This window comes from Balaenoptera borealis, assembly GCF_965194805.1.
Source record: "Balaenoptera borealis genome assembly, chromosome: 2".
Lineage (NCBI taxonomy): Eukaryota > Metazoa > Chordata > Mammalia > Artiodactyla > Balaenopteridae > Balaenoptera > Balaenoptera borealis.
The window spans coordinates 57591142-57604259 of record NC_138867.1 but is presented as its reverse complement, the minus strand read 5'-3'; the positions used below and the strand labels follow the sequence as shown (position 1 = coordinate 57604259).

Here is a 13118-nt window from a genome sequence, read left to right as displayed (position 1 = left end):
CTAAGATCCTGCAAGCCATGTGGCGCAGCCAAAAATAATGATGATGATGGTAATAATAATAATAATAAACATACATTAAAATATAGGAAATAGAACTACTCAGTATGTTAGGTATCACTTTAATGGTTATTAAGGAGTTTCACTCAAATAATAAATTATTAAGTAGGTAAGTAAATGCGTTGGGATATAAACAATCCAATATTGTCTCTAATCTCAAGTGGCAAAGAGTCGAGTAAGGGAAATTAGTCAGGATATGTCTAGATAAAAGGGATAAATGCCATTAGTAAGGTATAGCTCAAGAATTATGCGAGTTGGGGGGGGGAGATCACTTCCGGTAAGGGATTCTGGGAACCTTTCCTGGAAAAGGTGGCATCTGAGATGCACCTTGGAAAATGGGTTGGAGACTCAGATCAACCCATATGGAAGGACTGGGGGAAAGAGAGTCCGGCATGGACCTGAGCAGAAACTCATAAAGGTCACGATGCACATGAAAAATAGCAAGTGCTTCAGACTGATGGCAGTTTACAATGCATGATCAGTAAGGCTAGAAAGTTAGGTTGGAACCAGATCACACGAAGTCTTAAGTATCAGGCTATGAAGTTTGGTCTGGAACAAGGGAACTAGATAAAGAATAACCTAATAGTAATGTGTACAATAGACAGAAAATGCCTGAACTAACTATGGTGATGGCAGTAGGAATGGAGTGGAGAGGACCAATCCAAAGGTAAAAACCAACATGACTTGATTCATCAAAGGTTTACTATGTATTGATTATCTGCCCAGCATCAAAGGACCTCCCAGGGGTACAAAAATGAGGAAGATATATATTTCTGACCTAAAAGGATTAAGTAGGGGAAAAAGCAGAGAAGAGTCAATGATGACATCAAAGTTTCAATCCTAGAGAAAAGAGCAAGAAGGAAGTACCATCAACAGCACACAGAAACATGGGTGAAGGAACAAATCAGCAGGGGCAGCTAAATACGGAATGTCTACTCTGAGCCTCTGGTACCAGCAGGAAATCTAACCAAACAACAGAACCCCAAGGGTAGGTGGAGGTGGATGGAGGCCAGGACCAGAGAATGATCATGGAAATGACAGGTATATCATTAGATTTTATTAAACTACTAAGGACAAGTTCTTGAATGGGATTGGGAGGATTTAATGAAGAGAGTGGGAGAAGAAGGAAACCAGTGGCACGAAGCCTAAGGAGAATTTCAAGAAAGGGAACAATAACAAAACCAACAGGTTGTACAGCATGAGAATCTCTAGGAGGTTAAGGTTAGCGGGACCCTCCGAGGGCAGCAAGGTTTTTAGGAAAGTGAGTGGTCAGGAACGAAGATGCTGGGCCAATCCTTAAGAAGTCTGGTAATCCAGGGAGGGAGAGAAGCTTCAAAAACAGCAGAAGCTAGAAAAGGTCTTTTTCTTTGTGCATCATTTTTTGCTACTTTTCCCTTTAAAAAAAAAAAAAGAGGAAGTCAACATGATTATTGGCTGTGAGAAAAAAAATTAAGTGGATGTGAAATATTAAAGCAAAAGAGAGAAAGAGGATTAATGACGAAGCACAAATGAGGGATCAGTATTAAGATTATAAATGACAAGTCTAGTCTTGGAGAACAGAGACAATTCTTCCTGGGATTAAAAAAAAAGACAGAGTAAGCAGTATTGTTTTTAATAGAACAGTGCTCACACATGACTTTCTCAGTAAAGTACGAAGCAATAGCTTCAGTGGCGATATCAGGTTTATAGTTCATAAACTATAAAAAAAGGGGAAAAGATGAGAAGAGGCACCATGGACACTAGGATACAATAACAATTAGATTTTTTTTTTAATTCCACGAGGTTCATAAGAATATAAGAAGGCAAACCTCAACCACAAACTTCCTATTGGGTTGAAACAGAAAAAATAAATGCTGAGAAGTGGCTCAGTTAAAGAAATACTGATGTTAAAATTTTTAGGAAACAAAAATTAAATAGGCAAACTGAAGGCATTCAGTCAAATGTCCCTTAGATATTTTAGATTTTTTTATCATAAGCAGATATTGCTTATTCAAAATTATAAGGACACTTTTAATTTTAAAAAGACCTAGTTTTTAAAGCACTTCAAGCTTCAGGTTCCACAGGAGCAGAGACCCTACCTGGTTTGATTCATCTAGTACAGGGCCTGGCTTACAGTAGCTTCTCCATAAATATCTGTTAGATGTTGGCTGACGTTTTATATAGTCCCACAAAAGCTACATGAAGAGAAAGAGCACAGAATAAGCATGCAAGGTGGCAGAGGTCTACAGTGAGTTGAATGGTGCCCCTCCAAGCCCCAAATTTGTCCACACCCAAATCTCCGGAACCTGTGAATGTGACCTTATTCGAAAAAAAATGGGTCTTTGCAGATGTAATTAAGTTAAGGATCTTGAGATAAGATCACTCTAGATTACCCAGGGGCGCCCTAAATCGAGTGACAAGTGTCCTTATAAGGGAGAGAGGGCACAGAGGAGAAGACCATGGGAAGACCAAATCAGAGACTGGAGTCACATAGCCACAAGCCAAGGGAACGCCTGGAGCCATCAGAAGCTCAAAGAGGCAAGGATCGGAATCTTCCTTAGAGCCTTCTGAGGGAGCACGGCCCTGCCGCCACCTTGATTTCAGATGTCTAGCCTCCAGAAACTTGAGAGAATAAATTTCTGTTGTTTTAAGCCACCTTGTTTGTGGTAATTTGTTACGGCAACCCTAGGAAACTAATACAAGTTTTGTATAGCTATATAAATTATAATACCAGGTTAAATGGGCTAATTTCCCCTATAAGACAAAAGATCACAATAAGAATTTCATAACAGATAATGGATGCAAGGGCCATCTGGGTAAAAGTGAGCAAAGCTGAAGTTTCTATTTAGATAAACAAAGCATAGATATACGCAAGGTCTCCACATAACAGTAAAATATATAATAAATAATAACAACACATTGTATTGGTAGATTATAAAGAAGAGAGATATAATAATTGCAAGTGATGACTAATTAATTAGAATACTAATAAAACTACTACAAACTTAAGAAATTCAATAACAAAACAAAAACAAAGGAGTTGCAGCAGTATTATGAAGTATTTCAAACATACAAAAAAGATTAGAATAGTAAAATAAATATTCTTTACCTAATACCCAGTCTTAATAAATCTTAACATTTGGTCAAACTTACTTCTGAATTTTTTTAAATGAATAAAATGTTTCAGATACAGTTGAAGCCTCTATAGACCTCCTACTTGGCCTTTATTCTCCTCCTCCCTCCCACCTCAAAGGTAACCACTGTTCTAAAGTTGAGTCTATCATTCCCATGTACCTGTTTATACATAATAGATTATTTGATATATTTAACACTTGCATACATAGCAATTTGCTATACATTTATTCTACACTTTTTTTTTTTTACCCAACATATTTTTTGAGGCTTATTTCTGTTGATGCACACAATTCTAGTTCATTCATTTTAACAGCTAACTATTATAACTCTCCTATGAATGGGCATTTACTTTGTTCTTTAACTTTTGCTATAACAAACAATGCTACAAGGAACTTTCTTGTACATGTCTCCTCATATATATACTAGAACTCCTCCAGAGTATAGTCCTAAAAAAGCAATTTTACTCAGTGTTCTTTCTTTTTAAAAACTCTTTTCCTTTGGTAAATAACCTTTATTATAGCATAACAGTATTCCCATATTTAGCAGATGAATCTGACTGGAGATATCCTTATGATGCTTTCTGTGGAGAAAGACTAAATTCTGTATTAAATTCTGTTCTGCAAATTCCCTGGCGGTCCAGTGGTTTGGACTCCATGTTTTCACTGCCAAGGGCCTGGGTTCAATCCCTGGTCAGGGAACTAAGATCCTGCAAGCTGCATGGCACAGCCAAAAAAAAAACAAAACAAATTCTGTTTTAAGTCATCTCAGAATACCTGGTTAGCAAAGACATTTGATGCAAAAAGCAATACATCTCATTAATGAGAAATTACCTGTATAATACTTTTAGAAGACATAACTGCCTGATTATAGAATATGCGGCCAAAGTGATCTCGATCTGGAAATACCTCTGCTTGTCGAGGTAAGTTTGCTCCTCCCGAATCAACTGAAGAGAAATAAGTACATCTCAGTGAACAAAACATGCTACACACAGGAACACTTATCTCAATGATAACATCAGTTCTTAATTACATTCACAAAAAACTTGCCCTATCTTTCTAAACTCTTCTACAGCCTCTTTCTCCATTCCTTCAACACAGCCCCCAAAAATGTACTGTTTTCTTCAAACACATTAGGCTCTCCTACCCCTGTGCAGAATTCCACTTGAAATGTTTAGGACATTCTCTCCCTTGAGGATTAGCCCCAGAAACACCAAAAATCCTTAACCAGTTCAGCTAAAATTGGATCTTTCTCTCTTTTAAGACAATCTGAAAATCATCTACAGAATTCATGTGGTAATTTTATTGCACATTGCCTCTGGTACTCTTTTTACTGCAGATTACAGTGGTGGATAAGAATGTCAGCTGAGTTCAAAACAGAGCTTCATTACCTCACAACAGCTGTGTGATCACAGGTGTGTTTCCGAACCAGTCTACTGCCGCCTCGGTCTCCCCACCAGTGAAATGAAGGTAACAGCGGCTATCCCATAGGGTTGTTATTGGGATGACATGAAATAGTGTATGTGAAGCACTTAGCTCAGCACATACTGTGAGTGCACAGAGTGAACGTTACAAAAAGTTAGCTAGTCTTACACCTATCACTCTTGCCTGCAACCACGAAGTCTTCTATTGATATTTAATTCATTAGAGACAGGGACAACACAATACTCTTCACTGCATCCCCTAGAGTGTTGGGCACAGCACCTGCAAGCAGTGGGGCCTCATTCGCTGTTTTCTATACATGAAAAGCAGTTCACACTCTGAGTCAATGAGGTAAATTCACTTTCATAGGAGAAAATAATCTCATCAGTACCTGTTCAAATATCCATAAAAATGAACAGTATATACTGGCGTTTTTACAAACTAAGCCAATATCCAGGAAGTACCAATTTTCAACTGCCTTGCTTTTATGTTCTTTTAAAAATATCCTTAGATTTAAATGTACTTTCATTCCAAATATAAATTTACTTTCATTGAATATTAAATTTCTTTAAATTACGTCTGCTCACACTATGTACATAATCAAGCATTTAACCTAGTACCTGGCACTCAAGAGACCCATATATATTAGCTATTATTTTTTCATGGTTTGAACCCATTATGGTGAACAGAAAAACAAAATATTGGGTTGGTCAAAAAGTTCGTTCGTTTTTTTCCACAACATGGTTCTAACTAGTGCTTAGTTGTCCTTAACTTCACTCGAAACAATTTTGTTAGATTGTATGGTGAAAGCTGTCATAACAGCAGTGCATTTTTAAAAAAAACTTATCAAAACTGGTGAATTTTTGTGTAGCCATTTTAATATTGAAGATGGAAGAAAAAAGGCAACATTTTCAGCATATTATGCTTTATTATTTCAAGAAAGGTAAAAACGCAACTGAAATGCAAAAAAAGATTTGTGCAGTGTATGGAGAGGGCACTGCAACAGATCAAATGTGTCAAAAGTGGTTTGCGAAGTTTCATGCTGGAGATTTCTTGCTGGACGATGGTCCATGGTCAGGTAGACCAGTTGAAGTTGATAGCAATCAAATCGAGACACTAATTGAGAACAATCAGTGTTATACCACGCGGGAGATAGCCAACATACTCAAAATATCCAAATCAAGTGTTGAAAATCATTTGCACCAGCTTGGTTATGTGAATCGCTTTGACGTTTGGGTTCCACATAAGTTAAGTGAAAAAAACCTTCTTGACCATATTTCTGCATGCAATTCTCTACTTAAACATAATGAAAACATGCCATTTTTAAAACAAATTGTGACGGGTGATGAAAAGTGGACGCTGTACAATAATGTGGAATAGAGGTGATTGTGGGGCAAGGGAAATGCACCACCACCAACCACACCAAAGGCCGGCGGTGTTCATCCAAAGAAGGTGATGTTGTGTATATGGTGGGATTGGAAGGGAGTCCTCTATTATGAGCTCCTTCTGGAAAACCAAACGATTAATTCCAACAAGTACTGTTCCCAATTAGACCAACTGAAAGCAGCACTCTAGGAAAAGCGTCCCGAATTAGTCAACAGAAAAGGTATAATCTTCTATCCGGATAACGCAGGACCCCATGCTTCTTTGATGACCAGGCAAAAACTGTTAGAGCTTGGCTGGGAAGTTCTGATTCATCCACCATATTCACCAGACACTGCACCTTCGGATTTCCATTTATTTAGGTTTTTATAAAATTCTCTTAATGGAAAAAATTTCAATTCCCTGGAAGACTGTAAAAAGTACCTGGAACAGTTTTTTGCTCAAAAAAATAAAAAGTTTTGGGAAGATGGAATTATGAAGTTGCCTGAAAAATGGCAGAAGGTAGTGGAACAAAATGGTGAATACATTGTTCAATAAAGTTCTTGGTGAAAATGAAAAATGTCTTTTATTTTTACTCAAAAACCAAAGGAACTTTTTGGCCCACCCAATATATAGAAGAAGAAAACACCACTCATGTAGAGAACAAAATGGGAAACCCCAAAATGCTGTCAGGGATTCTTCCTCAGTGATGTTATTACGGGTAGTGCTCGTTTACTGTTTCTCCCAGAGTTTTTAGCAAAGAATATGCGTCTCTTCCGTAATTATAAGAGAAGCCAACAGTTTTTAAAAAATATCCATTGATAATGTCATATATATATATAGACTTCTAAACAATCTTGTATTTTTCTAGCTAATAATCATTCATTTTACAGTTCTCATGACTTGCCCAAGTAAATGCAGGGGAGCCTGTTTTGCATCGCAATTTCTTGTGCCCGTAAGTGTTTCTTCACAGTCACCGGGTAGTAGGTACCTCCCTTGACAGTGGCATCATTGGCAACAATAATGCATTCTACTCTGAAAGGCAGAAATTTCATCGGAAAGAGAACATGAGAGAGTTCTTCAAAGTAAAGACCAATTGCATCTCATTACAAGACACTCCCAATACAGCCTCGCAATTTCTAGTACATATCCCCAGTGACAGCCATTAGTAGACAATCTTATGATATGAAAGTTTTAATCACTGTTCACATATTTATTTATATAAAATGAACCACTTTTAATAAGTTTACAAACTCTACCTTGATTTATAAAGAATCATCACCCCATATTAGTAGAGAAAAACTAACAACCTAAGCCACACTTCGTAATGGTTCTTTGAATGAAGGGGTCCTAATAAGATAATACAAAAACAACAACAAGGAATCCAAGTCTCGGGGTGAGAAAGTCCCTCATGATAAACCTTTAAAATTTGCTTTTAGGAAGGTAATTTTCAAAAAGGAAAACTGATCCATCAAAAGTATTTATTTTTCGTATTTTCTTCATGTCACTGCCATATGCTTTTCTATAAAACTAAAAGAAGTTTAAAGTACAACACTTACCTTGCTTAAAGTAACAATAGGTACAAACTTTAAAATAGTAGTTTGAAAGCATATACTACAATGAGTCATTAGTGGTGCCCTTTCTCACCAAAACCAGTCTGTCAGGTACCATGGCCCACAAGTAACACGCAAGAAGCAGGGAAGTGAATGAAGAGGGCCAGTAAGGGAGGCTGCTTAGTATTGCCAGGAAACCCGAAGATCAGAGGCTCGCTTGAAACTGGAGAGAACAACAGTGTGGTCTTTACAAAATTTAATCTTTATATTTATGATGTTTTTGTTACCTCACTTTATATTCTCTAGAATTCTAAAAAGAAACTTACTGAATCCTTGCTGAAAATGAAGTAGAGAACAGCAACTGAGCACATGGCCTCAGGTGGTGTTGTACTTCTTTTATTAGGGTATGTGGCTCCTCTCCTTTGAGCATCAGTTTTATTCACTAGGTTATATAAAGCCTTTTTCCACATTATAATTAACATTTTATACAGTGAGATGTACATTTTTAATGACTTTAACATTGAACAAACTAGACTTCAGAAGGAATTTAGGCTTTGGCGGGTGCTGGGCCATAACCCCACACCTCCAGAGTATGGTCACTCCTCCGTCCTGGGGGTGCTGCGCTAGAAAAGCTTAAGAAGCTCTGGTACAGGAAAGAGCCCACGCTATGAAGTCAGACAAAGCTAGGGTGAAATTCTGACTCTGCCACTTGCTATATATGCGACCTTGGACAAGAGACATAACCACTTTTACTTGTCTTATTAAAAGGTCACAGACATGTTACAGAATAAGAAAATTAGTCCACAAAAATACTGTATTAGACATCTATTGGTTTTGCCTACCCAGCATCCATTATTTTGGCGACAAAACTAAACTTTCTTTCAGAAACTGCCCTTTCTCTATTTTTGATCCGTGTGGCTTTAGAGGGACTGACCCCAAAGCCCATCTTCAGAGGTGAGCACAAGAACCAGGCCTTTCTACTCAGTGTCCACGCTGTGGGCTCAACAGTGGGCTCTGGTCCCAGGCCTTCACCCTCAGGAGCTCTCAGCCCACTGCAGCTGCTAAGCTTAGAGCGCAGAAGCCGGGGATGCCTGGGGCCAGCTCGGCCTGCCTAGGAACAAAACCAAAACCCAGCCTGTGACCTGGTAACACCATTTGTGCTCCTCGACCCAGCTAGGCCCAGACGTATCAGTTAAGAGAGTCAATAGATTCTTTTTTGGTTTAAACTAGTTTGCACATCTATCATCTGCCAGAGAAAGAGTGCTGACCATATTCAACCATATGATTATGTAAGAAAGGTCAATTTCAATTACTATGAAGTACTACTTTAGACCTTTTTAAACGAGTGAGATCTTTTTCAGTCATACTATCCAACACTAGAGCAGCTCTAGTGAAAAGATAAAATCAGTCTTGCCTTGGCCCTTGCCTCCACGGAATCTCAACAGCTAAAATGCACACACTGCACAGATGAATCTAACACATGTCTGGGTAGGAAGCCTCAGTCCTAAATAATATCACGAGCATAAAACTCACACGCTCATATGCAGAGCAGTGAGTGCTGGACACCCTGCCTCTTCGGCCTGCTTCCTGAAGCACATGGCAGAGTGTGGGCAGAATACTCACCCTGACACTCTCCCAATGCCTGTAATAATGCCACCGGCGGGGACCTCCTCATCACCATACAACTGGTAACCGGCAAATTGGGATAATTCCAGGAATGGAGACCTGAACGGAAGAAAAGATGCTGCTTGAATTAATGTCGTTTTTCAAAAAATCATATTTAAACAGTTAACATGTGGAAAAGGAAATTTTTTTCTTTAATGGGGCAATGTTTCAAATACACGTGTTGGACATAAAATTTACCAAAAAAATGTCAAAAACAAAATCTAGGGGACTTCCCTGGTGGTGCAGTGGTTAAGAATCCGCCTGCCAATGCAGGAGACACGGGTTCGAGCCCTGGTCCAGGAAGATCCCACATGCCATGGAGTCACTAAGCCTGTGTGCCACAACTACTGAGCCTGCGCTCTAGAGCCCGCAAGCCACAACTGCTGAAGCCCGTGCGCCACAACTACTGAAGCCCGTGCGCCTAGAGCCTGTGCTCTGCAACAAGAGAAGCCACCGCAATGAGAAGGCTGCACACCACAATGAAGAGTAGCCCCCGCTCACCGCAACTAGAGAAAGCCCGCCAGCAGCAACGAAGACCCAACGCGGCCAAAAATAAATAAGTAAATTTAAAAGAAAAAAAAAAATCTAGTGTGACCACCCTGGGGATTTATACGGTATAGCCATACAAAGGAACAGTAGGTTCTTATTTTTAAAGACGTTGTACAGATGTGTTTATTAATATAGAAAGAGAATGGCACCTAACACTTACGTAGCACCTACCACGTGCCAGCCTCTCTCCTAGGAGCTTCAGAAACACTCACTCATTCATTCCTCAGAACTACCTCCTGATATGGATCCTATTATGATCCCCACTGACTGATGAGGAAACTGAAACACAGAGATTAGGTCAGTTGTCTAAGGTCACACAACTACTAGTAAGTGGCAGAGTTGGGTTTTAATAAGCTCCGTAATAAGGGACCAGGCTCTTAACCACTGTATTATTCTCTCACTTAAATGTTCAGGATACACTGGGGGGACGGGGGACAGGGGGAGGCAGGGGGTTATAAAACACCACATTTAGTATGATTCCATTTTTCTTTAAAAAAAAAAAAAAGTGATTCACATTTGCATAAAAACAGTGTAGAAGGATACACACTAGGTGTTAACGGTGTTTGTCTCCAGGCTGGGCGTGTGTGTGCATGTCCCCAGAAACAATACTTCTGAGCCTTCATTTCTCTCTCTAACTGGTCTTTTTTTTTTTTTATGATTTATTTATTTGTTTGTTTGTTTATTTATTTATTTGTTTGGCTGCACTGGGTCTTAGTTGCGGCATGTGGGATCTAAGTTCCCTGACCGGGCACTGGCAGCGTGGAGTCTTAGCCACTGGACCACCAGGGAAGTCCCTCTCTCTAACTGGTCTTGGTGCTTCCACCCTCAAGGCCCACAGTCTACTCACAAGACAACAGCCAGAATAACTTTTTAAAACCTAAGTCAGATAAGGCCTACAAAGTCTCCCCATTTCTGTCAGAGTAAAAGCCCAAACTCTTACACTGGCCTACAAACCTCTTACCGAAATCGCCCGTCTCCTGCTACTCCCCCGTTCACTCCCTCCACCCCACCACACGGCCTTCTAGCCCCTTTAGCATATCAGCATCTGTGACCTGCCCCCATCGCAGAACCTTCGCACTGGCCACTCCCCTCCGCCTGCAACGCTCTCTCCCCAGATATTTAGAGCCCATCTCTCTTTACTCCTTCCAATCTTTGCTCAAATGTCACCACCTCAATGAGGCCTATTCTAACCACCTCATTTGAAACTACAACTTGACCTTCATCTTTCTCTCCCATACTCTGGTCTACCTTTTCTTTATCCCATGACATTTATCACCTTCTAACATACTATATAATTTATGACACTTATCGTTTATTTTCTATCTCCTCCTGCTACAATGTAAATTCCAGTAGGGCAAGGAACTTTGTCTATTTTGTTCAGTGATGTATCACTAGCACCTAGAACAGCACCTGACACATAGTAGCCTCGCAATAAACATCTGTTGTTGAATCTTACGATAAGAACCAGAATTTAAAATCATTTATTTATAAAACTATCTAAGATGGGAATTCCCTGGTGGTCCAGTGGTTAGGACTCTGCACTGTAACTGCCGAGGGCCTGGGTTCAATCCCTGGTCAGGGAACTAAGATCCTACGAGCCATGTGGCACGTCCAAAAAACAAAACAAAACAAAACAAAACAAAAAAAAACTATCTAAGAAAGCACCATGGAATAGAGAACACCCTGAGCCAGCACTTGGGTATGTACCAACCCTGGGTCTATAAGATTGTCAACTCTTTCTCTTGGTAACAGTTTTCCTCTTGATATGTGACGTGCTCGGGCTTTCTCACCACCTCCTGTGATAAAAAATAGGATTAGATTAGATGAATTCATTATAAGGTCTCCATTTAACTTAATACCAGAAAAACATATAACACTTAATCCAAAATATGGTACTTTTTAAAAAATTTAACATATCCTGTGAAAAACAGCTAATTTTTCAGATCATTCAAACTGGCATTTTTTAAAATCAATCTATCCCTGAGCCCACAGTATATTATACATTTTCTAAATTCAGTAGTAATTACTTAAGGAAATAACACAGTACTTTTCTCTGCATCTCATACATTGCAAATACTGTCTCATCTCCACCACACTTATTACACCTACTATAAATACTAGCACTGTCCTATATGCTACGTGAAATTTGAAAAGTTCCTAACTTCATTTGTACCAGGTAAAAAGCATTATTTTAGAAATGATTTCCATAATAAGCACAACAAAACTTAGCTAAAGGTGCTATTTTTAGGCCCCCAAATAGGAGAGAATTGAACACCTTATACAGCAATTTAAAAGTCCCCTTTTGTTAGTATCCTGAATCAGAGATGATCTTCGGTGTTTCCTGACATTGCTCCAGACTAAAGGAAATTACAATAATTGAAGAGTCCGCTGGGGTAACCAACCCAGTGAGGCTGCTTGAGGTGAGGGGTACACCAAACCTCACCCAGCCTGAGAACAGCTGGGTTCGGTACCTGAGGAATATCCATAACCCACTCTCAGCAAACCAAGGTAAATAATCAGAACAGATGATCAAATTGTACCTTAATATGTTTACCTTCACTGTTGCCCAAGAGTTCCATCTTAATATACTCCTTGTCTACTGAAATGTTCAGCTGTTGAAGAAAGCTATTTGTTTTTTAGGTGAGCAAATAAGTTCATACAGATTTCAAACAAGCCTCCAAGTAGTGCAACCTTATTTTCAAATCAGGACTTTCCTGTGTCTAAGGGGATTTTTTTTTTTTTCTGAAAAGGTAGAGGGCATACTTTTTTTTTTTTTTTTTTTTAGGGCATATTTTTAAGACTAAATCTGCCTTAAGGTAACTAAGAAAATCATAACATACATCTAATCTTTTAAAATGAAAATAATTCTGGGAGGGAAAGCCTTACAAGATAGTATGAATTAAATCAAACAGCTTTCCTCTTTTCTCCCAGCCACCAAAAACTCAGAGTGCCCTACTGAGGTGTGTATAGTTATAGGAGAGAGGGAGGACGAAAGAGTGACAAAGGGCAGAGGAAACTTCTGAGAGTGACACATTCATCATCTTGATTGTGGTGACGGTTTCACGGGTGTATACATATGTCAAAACTCATCAAACTGTACGCTTTAAATAATGCGGCTTATATCAATTATACCTTAATAAAGCTGTTTAAAAGTAAGTATTAAAGAAAAATAAACCTAAGACACTGCAAAGAAGACCAGGCTTGGGTGAGGGTCTTTGGAGAGTTTGGCGACATAAGCGTCCACTAAGGGGCTAGCAGGGAAAAGCATGGCAGGGGAGGGTGGGATGAAAAAGAGATAAGAAAACATATCTGTGTTTTGGTTTTTTTTTTTTTTAGTACTTAAAGCAACATTATTCTTAATTCTGCCTAGAGCTTCACTTTGCTATTCCGAGCACCTAGT

The 13118-nt window shown here is 39.1% G+C and overlaps 1 protein-coding gene across 1 annotated transcript in view; it reads right to left on the bottom strand.

Moving 5' to 3' along the window:
• Positions 1 to 13118, bottom strand: part of MCCC2 (methylcrotonyl-CoA carboxylase subunit 2) — a 63974-nt gene that overhangs the window by 40228 nt on the left and 10628 nt on the right. Inside the window, exons 3-6 of the mRNA XM_082373759.1 lie at positions 11430 to 11514; positions 9128 to 9229; positions 6859 to 6986; positions 4002 to 4114 (exon numbers count right to left, since the gene is read on the bottom strand). Coding sequence (XP_082229885.1) covers positions 4002 to 4114; positions 6859 to 6986; positions 9128 to 9229; positions 11430 to 11514 — 428 coding nt within the window. The remainder of the gene's footprint in view (positions 1 to 4001; positions 4115 to 6858; positions 6987 to 9127; positions 9230 to 11429; positions 11515 to 13118) is intronic.